The sequence below is a fragment of the Hippopotamus amphibius genome, chromosome 1, assembly GCF_030028045.1.
Source record: "Hippopotamus amphibius kiboko isolate mHipAmp2 chromosome 1, mHipAmp2.hap2, whole genome shotgun sequence".
NCBI classification, from domain to species: Eukaryota; Metazoa; Chordata; class Mammalia; order Artiodactyla; family Hippopotamidae; genus Hippopotamus; species Hippopotamus amphibius.
In genome coordinates this window covers 28,207,887-28,231,077 of record NC_080186.1, presented here as the reverse complement: position 1 = coordinate 28,231,077, position 23,191 = coordinate 28,207,887, and the positions used below count along the sequence as shown (strand labels likewise).

Below are 23,191 nucleotides of genomic sequence, written 5' to 3'. Positions count from 1 at the left end.
CACGGAAGAAACTGCTTACATCTTTAGGAGCTGTCCATTGCCTTGTCTGATTCCTCTCTAGATTTTAAACTGCTTGACAGGCAGGGTTTGTCTTTTCATATTTTTCAGGGATTTCAGAGATTCCATGCCAAGGACATGACTTTCATTACATCCAATAGAAAAATGAATGTTCCTGTCTACGCATAGCCAACCACAGATAGGCACTTAGAACATGTTCGACAAATGCTTGTAGACTTGAGGGCCTAGGTGGAGAAGTCTGCAGAGTGTGGGCCAGGGGTTGGTCTGGCTCCAGCCCTACAGCTTTGGTTCAGGCCTGGTGAGGCAGTGGGTGCTCAGGTCCGGTCTCTGCTGAAGCTCTCAGACCCTTCCCCTTCTCACTTGGCATAGCGCAGAAGTGAACAGCTGGTTGCCTGAAAGTCACATTTGGCCTGCAGATGTCCTGTTGGGGTAGTACTGATTCAATTAAAAACATCAACATTCAAAATCAGATTTCACATAAAAACTAAGATTTCTGACTTCCCTTTAAACGTTGGGAGGATGTGGCCGTGCTACTTGGCAATAACTGGCTGACATGGAGGGGCAGCACTTCATTCGTACACAAGCGCACCAGAGCCCCCCAGGCCTCGCCACATGAACACATGAGTTTGCAACCTGCTCTGGTATTGGGATGGGCTGTGTGGGGTCCTGGCTCTGGCACTTGCTGGCTGCAACACCTTGAGCAAATCACCTACCCCTACCTGAGTTTCTTCACCTGGAGAATCAGGATGACACTTGCTTCACTGGATTCTTGGGAAGGCTGAATGAGATGACACTTGTGAAGTGTGTTTGGCAGGGCATGTGCGCCGTGAGCTGCTGGGGCCTGGAAGAAAGTGCAGGACAGACCACACGCGAGCCATCTTGTCATCAATGAACATTTATTGAGTGTCCACATGTGCACAGCTTTGAACTTGGAGATCACACAACGCGCTGGGGGAGGGAAGGGGAGAGGGAAACAAGGGATCAGGTTGGGGGGGCGGTCCCCTGGGTTCATGAGAAAGGTAGTCCCTGCTGGAGCCGCCAGTCGCGTCTCTCTGCAGAGAGGACTCATAAGCAGGGTGGGAGTTAAAGCCAGGCACCGCGATGGTGATGGGGTGTAGTCACTAGGAAACATGCGGTTCTGGGAAAGCATCCCTCTGGTTCCTGGCTCCAGCCAGGCCAGATGGCACCAAGGGGACAGGGATCAGATGCTCAGGTGTCCAAGCAGGGATAAGGATAGGCAAAATAAATAACTCCCCAACCCCCACTGTCACTCTGCTGCAACATGACACAAAAGCTTAGAGACCAGGGCCCAAGAGCTCCTGGGTCCCCTCAAGGAAGCTCAGGTGGAAGGAGGTTTCCTGACCCCCCCACCAGGCCTGTCTGCCCCAGGCTTCCCTGGAACGCTGGGACAGTTCAGACCCTGGGTCACTGAAGTTGATAGGAAGAACTGCGATGTCAATGGCCTGAGCCTGCGCTCTGCCCAAGGGGGTCAAGGGCAAGAACCAAATGGCCAATTTAAAGGACGTGGACCTGGGAGGCCAGAGGGGCACCACAGTCTAGGGGAGCCCACGCCCTGGCCGGCAGGGCACATGGGCTGAGGCAGCCAGCTCCTGCCAGCCCTGTCACACCTGGGGGCCTCCCTCCTGCGAGGGAGCCAAACATGGGGCACAATGACACCTAGTGCCCCCCTCCCTGGGGGCCGCGCCAACCTACCCTGGCCTGGGGGGGACAACCACACTGATTTCCAAGCCAATCCCTGCCCCTGAGAGGGCCCAGGGGGCGTGACGCAGTTCCTTACACTTGAAGGGTGGGCACCATGCCCTCACCCTTGGAAAAGCCAGAAAGCTGGGGTGTTTGGGGAGGGGGAATTTGGGGAAGGGGTCCAATTTGGGGGCTTCAGGGGAGATGCCTCCTCCCTCCTTCCCTCGCCACCCGCCCCGCCCCAGGGTCTGTCCCCAGTGGATGTCCCCTCAGGGCTCTGCAAGGCATTGCTCCAGGGCGGCCATGCGGTAGTGGCTGGCTGTCTCCTCGCCCGCCTGCAGCCTCATGGCCTCCCGGCACAGCCGGTTGGCCCGTGCCAACTCAACCAGGACACCCTGATAGGCAGCGACCATCTCAGGCTTGACAGAGTTGGGGCTGACGCTGCCCAGCAGCTGCAGCAGCTCCTGCGGCCAGCGGGAGCGCAGGGCAGCGGGGGCCAGCCAGGGCAGCAGGGGCACGCAGCCCGTGAAGGCCTGCATGCCCAGGAACCAGAGCTCCTGCAGATCAGCCCAGATGCCCTCGTAGTCAGGGGACAGGGCCAGCACTGCCTGCTCTGAGCCCGGTGTGGCCTGCGCCACGTGGGATTGTGATAAGAAGAGGATGGCGGCTGCGAAGAAACCTCGGGATGCTGGTGTTCCCTGAAGAGCTGGAAGGCAAGGAGGGAGCGGGGCGTGAGCCAGAGGGGCAGCTGCCTCGCCAGCCCCTTCCCTCCTCTTCCTGGTGGGCACCCTCAGAGGCTGAAGCACCGCCTGGAATCAGCCTTCCTGGGTTCAGACCCTACCTCTGACCTCACTTGGGTGTGACCTTGGGTAATTCACTTTTCTGGGTCTTGTTTCTTCACTAGTAAAATGGGGCCAATAGTGCTAATCTTAGCACTCTGTCAGGAGAATGAAACGTAATAATCCTGGGACACTACCTCGTGGTCGGACCCTCCTGTAGTCTGAGCAGTGACAGGAGCTTCTGCTGGGCCTTGTACTTTACGGGCTGAGGAGGGTGCAGCAATCTGACTCTCAGGCCAGGATGGGGTGCCAGAGGGGACCACGGGCTGGGGCCTGGGCTCGGCTCACCTGCCTGCAGGGTTTCGCCCCCTGCACTGCAGACGCTCCCCCGAGGCTGTTAGGCTAACCCGGTGGCATCTGTGGGTGAACGAGCACTGGGGCTCTACTCAGGGGCTGTGGAGCTGCAGCCTGGATCTGAGGGAGCTCAGGGGCTAGAGGGCAGGGTGGGGGGGCTCCTGGTCCACTGGGACATGCTCCTCTTCCAGCTGCTGGGTACCCTACTGGGACCCCCCCACACAGGGAGGAGAGGCAGCTGAGGGTACGGGCTCATTACACCCTGTTCCCAGGCATCTGTGAAGCTCCTCCAACCTGACAGATGGGGTACAGGGAACAGGCGGGGACAGCGGGACCCAAGCAGACACCCACGGCCAAAGTGGGAGACACGGAGGGCTGGCAGGGGGCTGGAGAAGGTGCCCCTCCCCCTGCACACAGCCAGAGTGAGGTGGGTGGTGGGGGAAGGTAAGTGCAGAGGAGCACTGAAGCCTGTCACGAGGGAGGTGAGGTACTGAGCAGAGAAAAACCTCAATGGAGAGAAGTCATGTTTTTGACTCAAGGCCTCGGTGGGGGCGGCTCCACCTTGAAAACACAGAATTCAGATTCCTTGGGCTGCTGGGGATTCCAGGTGCTTATGCCTGTGCCTAGGAGCAGACCTGTACTTACACCCACCACATCTTGCCTTAAAAGTCTTCAGAAGGAAGAAAATGTTATCATTTGGGGAAGAAGGGTGGGGTGGGGCGGGGGATGGAGAGACACTTCAGAGATTTCCTTGACTGGAAAATTCTGTAAAACCATTTTCAGAAAATGATGACTTATGCCCAGAACACAGCAGGTCCACCCAGGTCTCCTGCCTCCATTTGTTAGGACTGGGTCCCCAGGGCTTACCTGGAGAGGTGCTAAGGAGCCGGGCCATGAGGAGGCCCAGAGTGGCCACGTTGGCAGCCAGAAGCAGCCTCCCCTGCTGCTGTACTAGCGCGGGCAGCGACGCCATCAGGGTGTTCATTAGAGAAGTGAAGCAGGCATCTCGCCTGGGGAGAGAGGGAGGCAAAGAGAGAAGGCGGGGGATTAGGAAAGCCAGATCAAGCCCTGGGGAAACCTGGACTCCTGGGCTCCCAGCTTCACCAGGCCAGCGTTTAGCCAGAAATCAGGGAGCAGGGTGAACAGTTCACTTTGGGGCCCCATCCGTGGCATCCAGGGAGCAGAGGCTGGGTTATGGCTGGAACAGGCAGGCATACGTGCCCAGAGGGGTTCCACAGATGCCAAACCCCTGTGGGGGGTGGCTTTTTCTCCATTCTGAGACCCTTCCGTTCTAACAGTAACAGGCACAGGGGAGCAAAGTAGGAGACTGAGATTTGGGGCAAGTTTGAGCAGGGCCCCGGCTTCCTCCAACCTCCTCCCCGGCCTCACTTGATCAGCCCTGGTGCAGTGACCACAAGGTTGAGGAAGATGTGACAGCAGGTCTGCAGGCCGATCTCCACGCTGTCGGGCAGCACTGAGGTGTCATGGCCAGGGGATGTGAGCTCCCACTGCTGCAGGAAATACTTGCACAGAAGTGAGGGGGCCCCCTCCTTGATCAGGATCTCCCGGGGCCCATCTTCGACTGTCAGGTGGCACCAGCCGGGCAGGAGGAGCCTGGGGGTGTAGAAGGGACAGATGTATGAGGGGTGAGATGAAGGCACCAGGATTCACTTTTGGGGGGGCACCCCATCTAAGAGAAATGGAAGCAGGGGAGAAGGGGAACACATCTTTGTAGGCACTGCAGAAAGAGCACAAGCTTTGGAATTGCACAGGCCTGGGCTCAAACTTGGGCTGTGAGTGTGGGCAAGCTCATCTCCTGGAGTCTCAGTGTCCTCATCCTGAAGACATGGATTAGACTTCTGTCCTAGATTTGCTGTGTGGACCAAATGAGATCATTTTGGTAAAGGGTACAATAAAATGCCTGGCAGGCAGTAGCTGCTCAATAAGCAGGAGTTCTCTCTTTACAGAGTAATTTGGGGTTGGCAAGTGAGACCAGGCAGCCCAGGTATCCTGTGGGGACAAGCCCCTTCCCACCCCGTTCTCCCCAACAAACAGAAATAATACTAACATCTCATGCCCCAGTCAGGAAGCCTGGCACAGCCCGGTTTGGGGAGAGAGGAGGTGTCCCAGTGTTACACCTTCTTTAAGAATATTCTGGCTGAACAGACCATAACTACAAACTCACCGGAGAGCGTCCCCTGGCCAGGTGGGCCCTGGGGTGGTGGGGGAGATGGCCAGGGTGGCCACCTGCTGGGAGAGGTCATTGGTTTCCTCAGCCTCCTCGTAGAGGGTCTTGGCATAGCGGACGAGGAAGGGCAGCAGCTGGCAGACCTCCTTGCGCAGGGATGAGGTCTCCTCGGCCAGCCAGGCACCGAGGATCCGCACAGAAGCAAACACAAAGGGCTCCTTCTGCTTCTCTGGCCCCACCTGTTGCCAAAGGAACCCCCTGAGATGGAGCAGGACCAGAGAACCTCCCCTGCCTGGCCAGCATGCCGGCCAGCCTAGGAGTAACACAACCAGAAGGGAATTCTGGCCTGTGAGCCCTGCAAAGGCAGGCCCTGTGCACCCAAAAGCCGGCACATGGTCGAGGCACACTCAACAGGGGCTTGGGGCAGAGCAGGCCCTCAGAGCACGCCCGCTGAGCGGACTGAACTTTAGACAACACGCCCCTACACTCGCTGGGACTCAACGTCTAAGGTCTCTCAAGGCTAGAAGGAAACCCACAGGTCCACAGCTAAGCAGACACTCCATCTACAGGGGCTCTGACCTGGGGTGGGAGGCCAGGCCCTGGGCTACCGCGTAAATACTCCCAACGGTGGGAGTGGTGGGAGAGAAGCTCCCTTTTGGGCTAAATTAGAAAGAATGAGACAACGGGAGCTTGGCATGGTGTGTGGGGTATACGGCTGCTGAGCTCAGTGGCTGCCGCAGGCTAGTAAAGAGACCAGGGTTCTGAGGGAACCCCCGTCAGACAGGAGAGTCGGACTCTCAGACGGGAGGGAGGAGGGGATGCTGGGGGAGGCGACCGAATGCAGTGAGCGGAACCTCCACAGAGGCCAGGAACCAGGCAGCCCTGCTCCTTTTCCCTGCACCGCCACAAGTTTGTGTGTGTGTGTGTGTGTGTGTACGACAGTGCTGCAGACTGCGCAGAACAGACTGCTTCACCGTGCGTGTGGACTGGGGGGAGGGCTGTGAGTGGGAGGTTTCTGTGTTGTGTGTGCGCGTGTGTGTACTGTGATGTGAGCGCACATATGGTGTGTGGTATGGTGCTTGTGTGGAGGCTCAGGGAGGGGGGAGAGAAAGGGAGGCCTGGCCACACACTACTCCCTGGAGTGCTGCAGGACCAGCCCTCAATAGGGAGGCATGTCTTCTCTGTCTCCCCATCTGCCCAGGTTCCGGGTTTCACTTCCCCCTTTCCCTTGCCTTCTGTGGCTCCCCCTCCCACGCCGGGCCCCCTCACCTGCTGCAGGTAGTGGATGACGGCCCCGATGGCCTCCTTCATGACACTCACGAGCTGCACCTTCTGTGGCTCCTTAAGCAAAGACTGCTCACAGCGGGTGCATTCCTGGATCCCCAACTCCATGAGGGCATAGCAAGCGGTCACCACATCCTCCTTCACCTCTGTGCCCGTCTCCTCCAGTGCCAGCCGCACCTCCACGCATGCCAGATTCACCAGCAGGGCCAGGAACTTGCTCCCGGAGCTGCCCGCTGGGATCCAGTCGGAGCCGCAGGCGTGTGCCAGGCGGGCTGCCAGCTTCAGTGCAGGGTTGCGCTGCCAGGAGCTCAGCTTGCTGCCCAGGATGCGTGCCAGCCCGGCCTGCAGATCCCGGAGGCATTCAGAGGGCACAGTTGTCGGGGGCAGAAAGAGGGGCAGCAGCTGGCAGAGCTCAAACTTGCTGGCATCCTCGGCTTTCTGGAAATCTTCGCTGAGGCCCCGCAAAACAGCCAGCAGGTCGGACTCTGCCTCCTTCCAGCACTGTGTCTCGGCAGCAGCCAGCAGCCCCACCAGGAGTGCCAGGGCCTGGTCAAAGCCATAGCCGTGCCCTAGGTATGCCTGACACAGGGCAGACACGGTGCCACCGGCAATGAGGTGTCGGGGCCCACGGGGTGTGCCTGCCACAGCTGTCAGGCACTGGTAGGTGTCATCAATCATGGAACGGCGGGCAGCATCCTCGGGGTCCCCCCGGGCTGTGAGGAAGGTGCTGAGGATGGGGATCTTGTTCAGGACCTGGGGATGGGCAGCTAGTTCAGGGTCACTGCAGAAGCAGGCCAGCAGGGCCACACCCAGGGCCCGGAGAACATGGTCAGGGCAGCCATCCGGCGCCTCCTTGGTGGTCAGGAGACGATTGGGGAAGGTGAAGCCGACAGCATCAAAGATCCGCCGCCGAGTCTTGGCATCGATGTCACCTGCTTTGACAGCCTTGGTCACCTAGGAAGGTGTGTGCTATTAGCAGGATGAAAGGAAGGGGTGGCAAAGACTGTCCCCTGCACTCTGGGGGATGACGATTAGCGGGACTAGGTTATATAACAGGACTCACTCTGGGGTCAGGAAGCCTTCCAGAGATCATTTCATCCAGCTCCTTCCTTCTCCCCAGAGGCAGATAGGTGTGACCTCTGGGATCCCTCACCTATGATCCCTGTGGAGGGGAGGTCCAGTTCTCCTCAACTACTTGTTCTGCCATTTCATTACCTGGTTAATTAGGAAGTTCTTTCTGATGTCTAAGCTAGATGCCCGCAACCTGAGTTGGAAGAGGCTTGGAACTCAGTGTTTAAAATTCTCCAAGGATTAGGGGTCCCTCCTTAATTGCTCTCTCCAGAGAAGTCTCTGATCCATTCCCGCCACCTTCTCAGGGGAAATGGCTCCTGTGTCTCGCCGCTCTGCCTGTCAAAACATTTCCCCTTACATTTCACCTAAACACCTCCTCTGCTGCAGTGTGAGCCCTTGACTCTGGAGCCTTCTCCCTGTTGCCATGGCAAACAAGCAGGCTGTGCTCCCTCCTCCCTTCACCCCCCACACACCAACCCCCCCCTTCCCAGCACTGCAGCTCCTGTTCTGCTGCCCCAGCTTGGGTTCCTCCAATAGGGCTAAGCCCCAGACCTGATCCTTCACCCTCAACCTACATACCCATCCTGGCCATCCCCTAGGACCCCTTGCCAGTCACTTCCAGTCCTGCTACTCTCTCCACCTCCAGAACAATCATTCGCAGTCCTCAAGTATTCTGCACTAGTTACTACCTGCTGCTGTTACCCTATGAGTCAGCTCCCATCTGCTCTGGGACGCCCCAGAGAGCAGACCCAGGCAGCCTCCTCCAAGGCTCCTAGGGCCACAAGCTTTATTCACCCCCATTCTCCCCTGTGCTCCCATACTCAGGGGAGCAAAAATGAGTCCACAGGTAGGTACCCTGGGTCTTCTTTGGTGCTTCCAGGGTTACCAGCACCACCTATATATCCTTGAGGACTTGTTGACCCCATTCCTAGGGGGCCCAACCACCCAGCCCTTCCCACCTCCCAACTGTCGTCAGTTCCTTACTAGCAGCAGGGCTGCAAACTGCTCGCTGTCATTCTTGGCCTCACGGAGGGCTCCCAGGTAGCGCTCCAGGGTGGGGTTTCGGCCCTCTGCCTGGTTCAGAGCTGGCTCGCAATCCGAGGCCATGGTGCCCGCCTTGCCCAACTGTGAACACAAGAGGGACTGAGCATCCCTCTGCAGAGGAGGGGTGGGGGTGGGAGTGGAGGAGGGAGGGAGGGATTAGCACAGAGGGAGGGGAGGATCAGGAGGGATGGACTCCTCAGGACTGACCTCCCTTGGGGGAGCCCTTTTAAGGGGCTGGACCCTCAAATCCTAAGGGATGAAGAAAAGATCCTGGTCCAAGGTCACCTCCAGAAAGTGGGAAAGAAGTACCATGCATCCTGCTGCTCAGCTCGACAGCTCTCCTCACCAATCTCCTGGGGGTAGGAGGGGGCTGGCCCCACTGCTCAGCTGCCCCCTGGCACCAGAGGCCAGGTGTTGTTTCCCTCCACCAGGCGTGCAGGGAAGGAGTGGTGAGGACAGACAGGGAGGAATGGAGACATACATGCGTGAAGTTCGATTATCCGGACTCAGGCTGACATGAGGGAAAAGGGCATCTTAGGTTTCCTTTCCCCTCCCTTCCTCAGGAGAGACAGGAAACAAGCTTCAGCAGAAGTGAGGAAGCAGGGTGCTGGCCAGGGAAGGCTCAGAGGCCCCACTGGGGACCCCACCCCTCCAGCCAGGACTATCAGTCGCCCCCGCAGGCTCCTTGCCTCCTCTCCTTTCCCTCCCTCGGGCAGAAGCTGCAGTAGCAGAGCAGCAGCAGCAGCAGCAGCAGCAGCAGCAGAATTAACCCCTTGTGCGCCCTCTCCTCACCCTCCCCGCCCGGCTACCAGCCTGTGGATGCCGGCAGGGGCTGGAGAAGGAAGAAAGGGTCCCGGGTAGCTCCCAGGACAACGGAGAATCCAAAAGCCGGATAATCGAAGCGAGGCTGCTGAGATGGGGAGATGAGAAGGGGAGGAGGGTTCCTGGCGGTCACCACCTGTCCCGCCGCAGCCAGGTCACAACACGACATTGATGAAGTCACGACAGGGCGGCGATGAGATCACACTTCACGATGGCGCGGTGATGTCACGGAGCGATCACGGCAAAATCACGACATGGGACAGCCCCGAAAGATGACAGCGCAATTTTTTTAAAAGATAAAGCTATATATTGAGAAGGGCCGTGACAAAATGGAGTCTCGACAGGGCACGGTGATGTCGCGATATGGCCCGATGGAGTCGCGATAGGGTCCCCGGGGTGTGTCGGCATCGATCAGCGCCGGCTCGGTGTGGCCACGGCTGGGAGGTAGGGGAGGGCCTGAAGGGGGCTGAGCTCACCAGGCTGCGGCCCCGAGCGGCGAAATCGTCTCCGAGCGCGATGCTCCGGGAGCCAGGCGCCGCTGCTCACGCCGCGTTGCCCACTCGCGGCTCCAGGCTGCTGCAGCTCCACCCCCACCCCCGCAGCGCTCTCGACCAATTCGCGGTGGCCTCACTCCAGGCTCTAGCCAATGGCACAGCTGGGCGCTAAGCCGTAGGGGGAGCTGCCGCTGCCGCCATCTTGCTTGTGGGAATTGCCCGAGCGTAGGGCCTGGGGCTCGCGCGGGGCGGGCGGAGGTGCAGACCGCCCCTGGAGAGCGGGAGGCGACAGCCTGGGGACCCAGGTTCCTTCGCTCGTGCGTAGTTCTACCCCCCGGCACTGCCCCTCCCCCCCCTCGGCTCGCGGCTGGAATTGCGCTTCCGGGGGGGGGGGCGGAGGGCTTGTTTAGCAGGAAGCGTGTGTTTCCGGGTTGAACCTGGGAGGTGGGAGGGGGCGGCGTTTCCGGCCGCCGTCGCTGTCCAGGGAGGCTGAGGAGAGAGCGAGCTGTCCGGGCGGGGAGCCCGCGTTCCCTTCTTCCTTTTTCTCCTCCTCAGGGTGAGGGGAGCGAAGGTTGGGGCCCCGACCCCATGGACCGGGAGGAGGCGGAGGCCGCCAAGAGCCGGGGCCCCGCTGTGTGGCCCTGAGCCCCGGTAGGTGGCCGGGGGCGGCTGGCTGCCGGGCCGAGGACCACGAGCTCAGGGGAGGGGCAGGCGGGACGGGCTGTTTCTGGGAGTGCGCCTGCCGGATGTTGGGACCCGGAGGTGGCGCTCCTGGCTCGGCTAGGGCAGCCAGCTGCTTCTGGCTTTGCAGGTGCGGAGCTCAAGTCCCAGGCTGAGCCCCGCTTTTTTCGGGCCCGGGCCTGGTCCTGCGGCTCCCTCCATCCCCAGACAGACAGACCGGCCCCGAGACGCTGCTGGCCTTCTTCCTCCCTAGCCTCTAGCTTCTGTCTCTGATGTTTGTTCTCCCCACCAAGACAGCAAGTGGATGCTGAATAAGGGGGTCGGGGCTGAGCACTAAGTGTAAATTACGGTGCGAAACCAGTCTTATTCAGGACTTAGAAAATTATGCCCTACAGGGGGGTCCTGTGGTGGCTGCATAGAGCACAAAGGTGAAATAAAGGAAGTCAAGAGAAAAGACTTCAGGCGAGATTCCAGGAAAGCTCTGCTTTCTTTCACCCCATGGTGGTTGTGGCCCAATCGACGATAGATGCAGTTAGTGAAGAGTATTAGCTGACTCTCTTTGTGCTTTCTTATCTGATTAACAGACGGGAAGCTAGGAACAAATTGGAAAGACGACCTCTCAGAACAATCTGTTAATTTTTCCAGCTATTTGGGAAACAATGCCTGCAAATATAAGCAAAGCTATTCATTGCAGTCTGTTCTGTAACTTTACCAAATATCTGAGACTTTGTTTTTTTAAGAGCTTTATTCTTGATTACTCATACCAGCTGAATAGGCAGTTTCAGACGTGCTCTGTCGTTGTTCAAACATATCTTATCACTGGGTACATAAATGGAGTTCCACGTATGTAGTTGACAGACTGAACTATGATATATCCCCCATCAACCTGAAGTATTAAGTAAACATTACCCCCTGCTCTGTCTGAACAGCTGCTGCAACAGAGAGTGCTTTTATTTCGGGTGTACTTGTAACGCCCTAAATGCCAGAACTCTTGCAAGCTTTTCTAGATTTTGATTTGTCAAGTATTGTGGGGGTGTGTGTTCTCTCCCTGGGCTGTTTCCTTTTGATTCTGTAACAAACCATTTGGATCTTGTGTTGTTGTTCCTGCCTCTGGTCAGCAAGCCTTTGACTGGACCCTAGCAGTGATTGTGCCCTTATGCAATTGTAGGTTTCAGAGGAATGACTGATTGAGAGTTCACATGAAAATAACTGCCTCTCTCTCATGCATAGTTTGTGAGACATTGCCCTTTTAATCAGCTTGCTAATCCAATGGTGTTTATTACTCCCATTTTCAAAATCTATTCATTTCTTTTATGCTTTTGTCGCCCACCTGCCACGCTATTGATGACAGGTGTTGAGTCACCTTGAATTCAGAATCCTTTTGTGGTAGGCAGAGATGTGTTGGGTAAGATTCATACACACACACACACACACACACACACACACACACACACACACGCATTCACTCATTCCATCTTGGGAGGCCAGAAAAGTTGCTGGATATACTTTCTAACTTAGGCTCCATTTCATAATCTCTTGAGCATGTGTCTGACCTGCACACCTCCTTTCTGCCCCCTGCTCCCTAACATAAATATCAAACCACTAGAAATAGGAAGGGATGGAAGTGAATGAGAAAGATGATGTCCTTCAGATGCGGAAGGCTCAGTGAAAGCTTTTTCTTGGGTGGGCCGTACCATACTTTTTGCAGTTCTTTGTGTGTGTTTGTCTATTTCCTGGTATTAATCAGTATTGATATCCAAGCCATACAGTGCTGGCTGGGGCTGGGGATTGTCATTCTGTGCCATTTCCCAGATGTGGATGATAGGTGCACATTTAGGACAGAAGAGTTTTAAATTGCTTCTTCAGAACTCAGTCAACCCTCGTAATGCTTCCAAGATTTATGTAATAATTTATACAATATAGGGAAGTTGTGTAAGAGAGAAGAAACTGATGGAAAGTCATCTTTTTTTCTTGTGGAAGGGACCTAAATCATTCAGCCCCTAGATTCTAGAGTAGCCAGCACAGTGCCTGAGTAGCCAGCACAATGCCTAGTACGAAATAGGGGCTGCGCAAATACTTGTTGAATGGATATAGGAATTTCAGTCAGGAATTGCTAATGATGATAAGGATCAGGGAGGTGACATGAAAATGTAAACTGGATAGATTTTTTAAAAAAATAATTAATTAATTTGGTTGCACTGGGTCTTAGTTGCAGCAGGCGGGCTCCTTAGTTGCAGCTTGCAGGCTCCTTAGTTGCAGCTCACTGGCTCCTTAGTTGTGGCATTTGAACTGTTAGTTGTGGCATGTGTGTGGGATCTAGTTCCCTGACCAGGGGTCGAACCCAGGCCCCCCTGCATTGGGAGCTCGGAGTCTTAACCACTGCACCTCCAGGGGAGTCCCTAAACTGGATAGAAACTCATAGAAACTCTTTAAAGATAAGAGTGGTGGGGACAGTAGCAAACTGGAGAGTACATGCCCTGCCTAAAGATAATCACATTAAAACTTTTAAAAAATGTGGCTAGAAAAACCTTCAGATTAGTTTACTTCTGATGCGCCAAACTCTCCTTTTCATAGATGAGAAAGTGTATTTGGACAAAGTCACAAAGCTGTTAGTTGCAGAACTGGAACTGAAATTCAGATCCTTTTTTCTTTCAGTCTGGTGTGCTTTCCATTCTTCCACATAGATGATTAACTGTTAGATTAGAAAATAATGGAATATAAAGTGTTTCAGTTTTACAGTGGATTCATTTCATATCCCTTGCTATGTTTTTATCCTGATAATTATAGGCTACGTCAAAGCTCAGCTTTGAAATTTATAGGCAAGTATGAGCAGTGAAAGATAAACTTAAAATTTCTCTTCTCCTTAATCTGTCATGCTCTCTAGCGCTCTTCATTTCGTGGAATCAATTATTAATTACTTGGCATATAATTTCTTCTTTTTCTGTCTTTCTAGTGGACTGGTTCTTCCTGTCTGGAAGGCCATGGAGAAGCTGGGAATCAAGCCAAGCCGTACTTCTTGGATTTTATCAGGATTTGTTTGGCAGACATCTGTGAAGTGGTTGAGAAGCTCGTACCTGTTTTATATTTGCTTCTGCCTCAGTGCTTTGTGGTTGTCAACAGGTACCATTTTCTTTATATATTTAAGATTTTTAGAAAGGGGTACTCTGTCTGAGTCTTTCCGTGCATTTTAAAGACTAGTCAGAGCCAGAAAGGCAACCTGCTAATTGACAGAAATGGTCATCCTTTTGGTTGACACTTAGTTTGTTGGGTTTGTTTGTCTGTTTTGTTTCAAACCAAAATTTAAATTATGTTCTTTCTCTCTCTCTCTCTTTTTTTTTCTTAATTTTTTTTAATTAAAAAAAATTTTTTTTTTTTGGCCACTGCCACGCATCATGTGGGATCCTTAGTTCCCTGACCAGGGAGCGAACCCAGGTCCTATGCAGTAGAAGCATGGAGTCTTAACCACTGGACCACGAGGGAAGTCCCTGGGTTCTTTCTCATAAAGGAGAATTGGCATGATCATTTTGAGATTTGATGAAGATGTAATGAAAAGAAAAAAGTTTCAAAGTTAGATAGACCTGGGTCCTGTTGCTGGATGTTTCTTTCCACTTAATAACTGTAAAACACTGAGCAAATTACCAGTTGTCTGTAAGGAAGGATAAGACCTGCCTCATAACTTGATTTAGAAGATAATATAATTAAAACATGTGCTCTGAACATAAGTGATACTTTGCTTTCTTTCCTTTCCTGAAGGAATCTACACTCTATACTTAGAGGCAGAATGTGTTCCTTGCTTTTTCCTTAGAAAGGGGTTATGCTGATAGATTTTATGAAGTATGCTTTCCTCCTAGAGATTATTTCACCAGTCTGTTACCTCTTGCCAGGAAAAAGTGCCAAAAAGGCTAAATTTCAAAGAATATCCATTTTTTTTGGCCTTTTTTTCTTTTGATTCTTTTGTTGACATTGTTCCTTTCAGAGTATGGAATGTGGGAAAACAGCAATTTGAGCACGACTTCTGAGTATGTTGCAGTTCTGGGCAATGACCAAAAGACTTCTATTGTAGAGACCACTGTCTGGGACAAGTAATCAGTCTTTTGCTCCTATAATTACAAAGAATTCTGTTGCTTTCCAAAAGGAATTCGTGGCCATGATCTTGAGAATCAAGTAATTACTGTATTTAGCAATTTCAATAACATCAGCTTTGGGGTTTTTGTTGTCTTGCAGTGGTGGTTGATGGTTGCATAATTATAGCAGTGGAAATTGCAGTTGACAGAAAGCTGACCTAAATGTTTTTTACGCAGATGATGCTTTGCTGGGACAGCTAACTATTTCAGGCCAACATTTTATGTAAGAACATTTGAATTAAATGAGTAACTGATTTAGCACCATCAGAGTAGGAAAATCACATTTTTTGAGGTGTACCTACCACATACCAGACCCCTGGTTATAAACATTACATATTTCATTTAATCCTTATGCTAACCCTAAAACAGTCTTATTTTGTAGTTAGGAAATTCAGCCCCAGGGAGGCGAAATGACTTGACCAGGGTCACATGACAAGAACATGGCAGAGCCAGGAATCTAAACGCAGGTTTTCCCACTCTAGAGCTCATGCTCTTTTTCTTCTCTTATGCTGCCTTCCAACCACAGGTGATCTTTTGGAGGACTAAAGACAGGTTTTTTGCCCTGAACTAGATAAGCAGCTTGTTATTTGGGGGATTCTGAGTATAAGGGAGGAAGAAGCATTTCTGAGTGTTTCTGTCTTCTCCATGCTAGTCGGTTAAACATAGTACTGTGGGCTCATTGGGTTAGTCTTTAGTATCCCTTGAGCCTGGTGCTTTAAAAACAGCACCCTAAGGAATAGATTAAGTATAAAGGCACAAAAGTGGTATTGGTAGGAGTGGTTCTGTTGGGAATTAGATCGTACCAGTTCATTTTAGAGAAGTTTGGAGCTTTTACCATGGGAGAACCAAGAACCATGTGTGTTCAGACTGAGGGAACATGCAAGCAACGCATGACAGACAGCTTTGTTAAATATTTTAATTTATCAGAGCTCTTTTACATCAGTTTTTTAAAAAACACGTCTTAATAGCAAAAATGAATGAGACATAAACAAGAAATTAAAATGACTTATAAACATTTAAAAAAATGTTCATTCTCATCACTAACCAAAGAGCTGCGGATTAAAATGAGAAATCCTTTCTAACCTATCATGTTAATGAAGATCAAAGTAGAAACATCTGGTGCTGCCAAGGGGTGATGTGTTGGCCCTCCTATTGTGCTGGAGAGTTTCAACAGAGAACTTTTTGGCGTAAATCAAGATCGTTAAAAAGTTCATATTCTTTGACTTAGTAACTCCCCTTTTAGGAATTTGCCTCAAGGACATATTTAGATGGTTGTGAATGAGGGCATTCATTAACACTCATTTATTCTGTATTGCAAAACATTGCTACAACCTGCCCCACAGTAGGAGTGTGGTGAGATTATGGCATGTACCCATCGCGGAATATTACCTGACTTTAAAATTCACATTTTAGAAGAGCGAGTACATGGGAAATGCTCCTAATGTTAAGCATGAAAAAGCTTGATAGACAATTGCATATTCATATTCAAAATTGGTATCAATTTGGTGAAAAGAAAAAATAATTTTATATAATAGAAAGTCTAAAACAAGATATACAACTAAATGTTTATGTATTTTTTTGAGTAGTGGAATTATTATCTCTTTACACTTTTCTCTGTTTTCCAGGGTACATGTTAACTCTTTTCATAAAGGGGTAAAAAACCTATCTGAAAAAGCAACAACAGCATGGATTGGGAGATTAGGATTGCCATATGTACATTACTAACAAGAAAAAAAATATCAAATTGTACACTTTAAATACATGCATTTTATTGTATGTCAATTATATCTCAATAAAAGTTCTTAAAAAGCAACAACAAAACAATATCTGTAAAAACCTATTGTTGGTAGCCTGAGTCAGTATTTACTCATGAATTTGTTCAGTTTTTAGCTGAACTCTTAAGTTTTCCCTGATAAAATACATTCTTGATTATTTGCTGTTGTCTTTTGCTCATGGATTATAGAAATTATTCCTGAAAAACTAAACAAAATAAAGCAGCTCTCCAGTTATCCCCATTCCTGTTTATCACTTATCAGTTTCTCCATCTCTGGGAGAGTCCCAGATACCCACTGACTTATGTATAGTGGGCTTCCTTTTTATTTCAGCTTTGGGTTCAGTGCTGGAGCCCACTGCTAGGAAGCATTGATTACGATTTGATAAAAGATGCTTTATGTTTTCCTTGTGAGCCATTGAATTACTATTTTTCTGTCTAACGTTATTGTTAAATGGCTTAAAATAGCATTTTGGACCTGGGGATTATCAGTATCTGGAGACAAATGTAAAGTGACCCTAAGAATTTGGAAATTCCTGCAATAGATTGTCAGCTTCTGGAGAGCAGAGGTTTTGCGTATTTTGCCTATGCCAGCTATTCCTAGCAAATACCAAGGGCTTGGCATATAGTAGATACACCATAAAAATATTTGTTGACTGAATAGTAAATTAGCAATAAGGGAATTGTCCTTTGAGAATTAAATGTCAAAATCAACACAATCTATCATTTGAGAGTTAAAGCTTAAAATGAACACAATCAGAGCAGAGGTATATGAAGGCACTTTAAGGAGATATAATGCCTTTGAGAACAGCAAGATCTGATTAAAATATTCACAAACATATTAACATCTAAAGAAAGAATGTGTGCCTCTGAAGAGTTATATATGCGCATGCACAGGAGAGGGCCGGAACCAGCCTTGGAAACCTAAACCAAGGAGAGTCATTGAAGCTAATGTACTCCTAAAGCTAACAATTGACTATGAAAACTTCTACTGTTATTCCCTTGCTTCTGGGAAGTAGATTACAGAGATAGTTAATAAGTGTTTTGAGTACAGAGAAAAAATATTCAATTCAGAACCAATTTTTGAGAACTTATTAGGAGTATAGTCCTGGGCTAAGCACTAGGGTAATAAAGATGAGTACAACACAGTTCCTGCCCTGGAAGAACTCCCAGTTTAATGAGGGAGACAGATGTATAAATACTGTGATGTGGTAAGTGGGAAGATAGAGGGATGCAGTGCCCAGAGTGCTACTGCAAGCAGAGAAGCATTCAGCTTAGAGATGAAGGGGGAGAACTGAAGAATTCTCTCCAGAGAAGCTGGTGCCTGAACAGAATCTTGAAGGCTGAATTTGAAGGAGTCAAAGGGTAGTCCCAGGCAATGGGATTGCAAGAGCAAAAGCACAAAATTACAAAACAGCTTGGTAAATAAAGGAAACTCTATACACAGTTTAGTGCTGTTACAATACAAAGAGCAAAGCTGGAATGGCAACTCCTGAAGACATGAGTGGTGGCCAGGTGATGAAGGATCTTGTATGCCATGGAAACAAGCTTTGATTTTAATCTTTTAAGGCAAATGGTCTACAAATTTTCTTGGTTATGCACTTACATCCATAAAAAATGTTGAAGATGTGCCCCAGTTTGTTTGTTTATACATTATAACAAGCACCATTGGACGAATGTCTTATGTTTATAAGAGATGCCAAAAACAAAATCTTAACAGGATCAACTGAAAACAAGTATAAATAGTTTTAATATTTTCTTTTCATATCCCAGTGATTTGTCTTGTGCACTTCTGGTAGGCAAAAACTCTACTTCAGAGATCATTGCCTAAGAAAATTAAGAGCTATTGAAAACTTTAGGCAGAAGGGTAATACTGGTAAATTTTTAGAAGATGTTTGCTGTAGTATAGAAGAATGGTAATGGTGGGATGGGAGAAAGAAGGAAAGGTGAGGGAGGTCAGGGCTAGAGGTAAGCATGTCTGTTAGGAAGCTAGTGAAATAGTAGTCTAGGAAAAAATTGATGAGACTCTGTCTTCAAGGAACCTCTCTCACTGGAGAGAGTAATTTTACTCAATATGAATCAGTAGATGTAGGACTAAATAGATGGGTGGAATTTAGGGGTTCTGTAGTAAGAGATTAGAGGAGGTTATTTATTTTTTAAATTGAGATACGATATTACTATTTAATTCCAGATCTGTTTACTCACCTCCTAAAAGAAACCTCATACCCATTAGCAGTTGTTCCCTCATTCTCCCTCCCCTAGCTTCTGGAAACCACTAATCTGCTTTCTGATTCTAAGGATTTGCCTATTCTGGACATTTACTATAAATGGATTCATACAATATATGACTTTTATGTCTAGTTTCTTTCACTTAAGGTAATGTTTCCAAGATTCTTTCGTATTGTAACATGTATCAGTACTTCATTCCTTTTCATGGCTGAATAGTATTTCTTTGGATCTATACCTAGGAGTAGAATTGCTGGATCATATGGTAACTGTTTAACGTTTTGTTTGCTACACCTGATGCCCCATTTTACATTTTCACCAGCAATGTGTTAGGGTTCCAATTTCTCCCTGTCCTCATCAACACTTGTTACTCTCTGTTTTCTTGTTGTAAAGGAGGTTGTTGAAGGTTAGAAAAATCAGAGAAGGCTTCCTAAAGGAAATGGAACTTGGCTCAGGCCTAATACATATCCAGTTTGCAGACAGACAAACTGACACAGTAAGAAACAAGGACTGGTCAAACAACCAGATGGGTAGAGATCATTTATTTGTTGTATTTTTGTTACTGCTTATTCATTCAACACATATTTACTGAGCCAGGCACTGTTCTTTGTGAGGGACCTCTAGCCAGGTTCCTGGCTTAGTCTTCCCAGCCAGGGAAGCTTTCTGAACCAGCAGACCACATTTGCTGTCTCTATTCTCCCTCTGTCCTCTTCTGAATCCAGTGAGGTCTGGCTTCTGCCTAAAGCTTGGCTTTTATCAAGGGAACCAGTGACCTCCCTAGCTTGACATCTTTACTTTTTACATTACTTAACATCTCTGCTGCATTTGACACCTTTGACTACTTTCTTGATACCCTTTCCTCAGTTGCCTTGTTACACCATGCTTTTCTGTTTTTTTTCCAAAGTAGGAGACATTTTTAATAGACAGAGGTATGTAGCATTTTTATACTTAAGATGTAGAACCAAAAAGATAGCAAGTGAACAGATTAGCATTTTACAAACCAAGAGAATGGATTTTTTTTGTTAAGAGATATTTAAATTATGTATCCGTGATATTTATATTGTTGATTCAGTTTAAAATAGCAGTTAATCGAACCTGTAATAATCATGAAAATTTGTGATTCCAAACCTGGCTCCCTTTCAGACACTCCTGAACAACCTAAAAAGATACAAATCCCTATGCCTCACTGCTCGGATGCTGATTTGATAATACACCATGCTTTTCTTTGTTCTTACAGCTGATACATCGCACTTTCTAATTATTCTTCCCTCACTGCCTTCTCAGCTTGTCCCTTAAATGTTTTGTTCTTCAGGGTTCTGTTTCTACCCCTTCTTGTCTCACTCTTGTGTGTTCTCCCTGGGCAATCTCATTCTTTCCCATCATTGTAACCTGTGTCCTCTCTACTCCCAAGTCTATATGTGTTCATTCATTTCTCTCCTGGGCCCCAGACCACATAGCCACCTGTACGTCACACATCTCCAACTGGACATCTCCCAGCTACCTCCAACTTAGTATATCAAGACTGAACTCGTGAGCTTTTACCCCTCTTCCTCCTTTATTCCCTGTAGCGGTGCAAAGACCACCTCTTCTCGTATTCTGAGGTTGAAATCCCTGAGTCATTCTGTACTCCCTTTTCTCCTCCACAATCAAATTGCTGTTGGTAGAGTGCCGTCTCATGTTTCCGTGTAGAGTACTCCAGTCCTCTGCCCATGCCGTTACCATTCTGCCTGATGTATTCTGATTCAGGTAAATGTAAGCTCCTTTCTGGTGCTTTCCCTGAAGCCTCTGATTTGAACTTGTTCTTTAGTGTTCTCATAGTGTCTATATGTTTCTCTGTTATTATGCCATATTATACTGTGTTGGTTTTAGGCTTTGTGAGGAGAGATTCAGAGTAGGTCTTGCCTTAGAATGTGGTCCTTACTCCCTAAAGGCCTTTCTAGTGTCTGCTGGTCTGTGTTTTCTTCACTTTGGCAGAGCTGGAATTCTAAAATGCTCCTACCTCCTACCCTGGCACTACTTGACCTCTATAGAGATTCTGTTTTTTTCTCATTGCTGTAGCATCTAGTATATGACAGACTTGTGCCTTTATGTCCCAGCCCTCAGCCTTTTGGGATCCCCTCTTTTCACAGCTCCTTCTCCAGTGTCTTACCACGCAAATTCTAGCCAGCCTCAGATCTCTGCTCCTTAGGCTCAGTGAGACCCCTCTGTTCTGTTTGGGTTCCAGCTTTCTGTGCTGTGGTTGAGAAGCTGATCCTTGAAAGAGAACTTGGCAGTTACGGGGCTCACTTCAAGTTTCCCTTCTCCCAGGGATTGTAGCCTTGCACTGTTATCTCCTGATGGAAAACGATTGTCTTAAGTATTGTGTCCAGTTTCATAGTTATTTATGGTGAGTCTGGTACCAGTTACTCCATCATGGCTAGGAGCAGAAGTCTACTATGATTTCTTGCTTATGTGTCCACTTCATGAAACTGTCTTACTCATAGTTACACACCTAACATATAGCACGTAGTAGGTAGCAATAAAGGTGTGTTGGGTTAACCTAAAGATAATGCTAGAAATAGGACCACCTTGGAGTATACATGTTAAGGGGACTCAATGTTTCCTACTCTATTTTTCGATCTTGGCCCAGTTAGTGGTCACTTCACTTCCCAGGAAAGTAATTTTTGTTCTTTTTTTCCCACTTTTTCTCTGACTCTCTGCGTGAACGGAAGAGCGATTTTTCTGATTGGTGATATTGGAAAAGAATTGTGTTGTATGGAATGGCTAGTCTTCAGGATTTTCATGTATTCTTTCACTGCCATGCTCTAACTGGTCTGCTCATGTCAGGACAGCCTACATTTGTCCAACTGGTAAGTTTAATTCAGTGTGGGAAAGTATTAGGAAGCCCATTTGTGATTGTACATCTAAGCTATGTTCTCCAGTCACCTTTTCACTTTTTTTTTTTTTTAATTATTTTTTTGGGGGTACACCAAGTTCAATCATCTGTATTCCCTCCCTTCCTTGACTCCCCCCGCCCCGAACCTTTTCACTTTTAAAGATGATATTTTGGTCTCCATCTATCTCTAACTGCCATGTTTTATTTTTTCAATTAGTCCTAAACTCTGGGCAGGAGAGATTAATTATCACCCTCCTCCCCCACAGAGATTGCAGATGGGTCGAAGACAGCTTCTGGCTTAGCAAGAGATCTTTTCCCCGCTAGTTGCCATTCCCATTTTGTTCTCATCACTGCTTGCATTTGCCCCTGGCAGATAGAAGGCACCTGAACTCACTTTCCTCCTTTGCCCCCACCTTTTAGTTTTACTTTGAGGGCTCTAGCCCCTGTTATACCAGTCAGACCAAGTGGTATCTTTTTTCCTTTAAGAGAATAATGTATTTTGAACATGCATCGGTCTTATCTTTAGGAGAAAAGCATTTTCAGGAGACTTTTTAGGTGGAATTATATCCCTGCTCTTCTTGTATCTGCTGGGCACCTAATTTAAGGTGTATGACTAATGGAATATACCTCATAGCACTGAGCCTTCAGCAGAAACTTTCTCCTGCCAAACTGTCCTATATTCTTAACTACGTTGCAGTACAGGAAGGTAATAAATTATTAATCCTAAATCTGTCTCCTCAGATTGTGATAAGGACTTCAGTGCGTGGCAGCTGGGGGAAGGTAGAGTTTTCTGGCAGTTAACATAAACCGTGCAAGCTTTTTGATTCTAAAATTTAGCTAGCATTTGAGCAAGCCTATGGGATCTTTTTACATCACAATTTAATTGACTTAAGACCAATAAGAATTGTCTGAAGTTAGCCTCTCTCCCAGTGAAGTGAAATAATTGTCTCGTTTAAATACTCTTCAGTAAAAGGTGATCATCTTAAGTCCTTCTCTCTAGCTAGGAAAACTATAATCTTGGTGGGTTCTTTTTGCCCTTTAGAAGCATTATGCAAACACAAACTTATTTCCTAACTTGTGTGACAAAGTAAAGATGGTTAAGAAAGTGGCATAATTGGGCAGTAAATCCAATTCAATTTAAAAGCTTTCTTAAGTTGACTCTCCTTAGGAATTGCTGAGGGAGGAAATAATGCAGTAGTGGAGGAATTTATAAAAACAAAATAACAATTGCAGGACCAAAGCAAGGCCTTTTGACTCACTTTGGAGATTGTATAAAAGTCTTACTAACTGGAACAGCTTCCAGTTCAAGGCATTGTGTGGAATCAGCAAGAACATGATCAAGACTTTGTGTGGTTACTCTTTGGACATCTATTCTCAAGTGAGTAGTATCGAAGAGTTTGGGTTAAAGTATTCCGCGCAGTTCTTGGTTTGAGGGCCTGCCCTTTGAACTTTCTTTCTGATCCTCCATCCAAGAGCTTCCTTAAGAAAAGTCAGCCCATGTGGTTAAGATCCTTTTGCCACTTTTGATTCCAGACAGTATTGGTTACGTTTTAGAAAGAAATTGTAAGACTTGGTCCTGACCACCTACCTAGTTCATCAACTGAGCAAGAAACAGGAGGCAGAGTGGCCAAGAGCATGGAGCATGGACTCGGGAGTCAGACAGACCTTACCCGAGTCCTATTGTATACTGAGTGGTATTACTGAAACCCACATTTCATCAGGTTTCTCATCTACAAAACAAGGATGAGAGTATATCTGA

The 23,191-nt window shown here is 48.6% G+C and overlaps 2 protein-coding genes across 13 annotated transcripts in view; one reads left to right on the top strand and one right to left on the bottom strand.

Annotated features, from left to right (window-relative positions):
* KIAA0319L (KIAA0319 like) overlaps positions 1-23,191 on the top strand; it is a 129,168-nt gene that overhangs the window by 7,070 nt on the left and 98,907 nt on the right. For 7 of the 12 annotated variants that reach the window (XR_009048706.1, XR_009048705.1, XM_057704903.1 and 4 more), the window contains exon 2: positions 13,390-13,556. Coding sequence is in view for 8 of the 12 variants with exons in the window: in XM_057704903.1 (XP_057560886.1) it covers positions 13,390-13,556 (167 nt within the window). In the remaining 4 variants the exon portion in view is untranslated. Of the gene's footprint in view, positions 1-9,945; positions 10,073-10,186; positions 10,407-13,389; positions 13,557-21,268; positions 21,407-23,191 lie in introns of those variants that run through there. The other 5 variants (XM_057704862.1, XM_057704882.1, XM_057704871.1 and 2 more) reach the window with 5 other exon arrangements.
* On the bottom strand, positions 898-10,084 carry NCDN (neurochondrin). Its single transcript, XM_057704957.1, has 7 exons — positions 9,398-10,084; positions 8,380-8,520; positions 6,310-7,278; positions 5,038-5,279; positions 4,242-4,466; positions 3,720-3,862; positions 898-2,425 (listed from the first exon to the last, which is right to left on the bottom strand). Exons 1-7 carry the CDS (start codon positions 9,428-9,430, stop codon positions 1,989-1,991), a joined length of 2,190 nt encoding a protein of 729 aa, XP_057560940.1. The 5' UTR covers positions 9,431-10,084; the 3' UTR covers positions 898-1,988.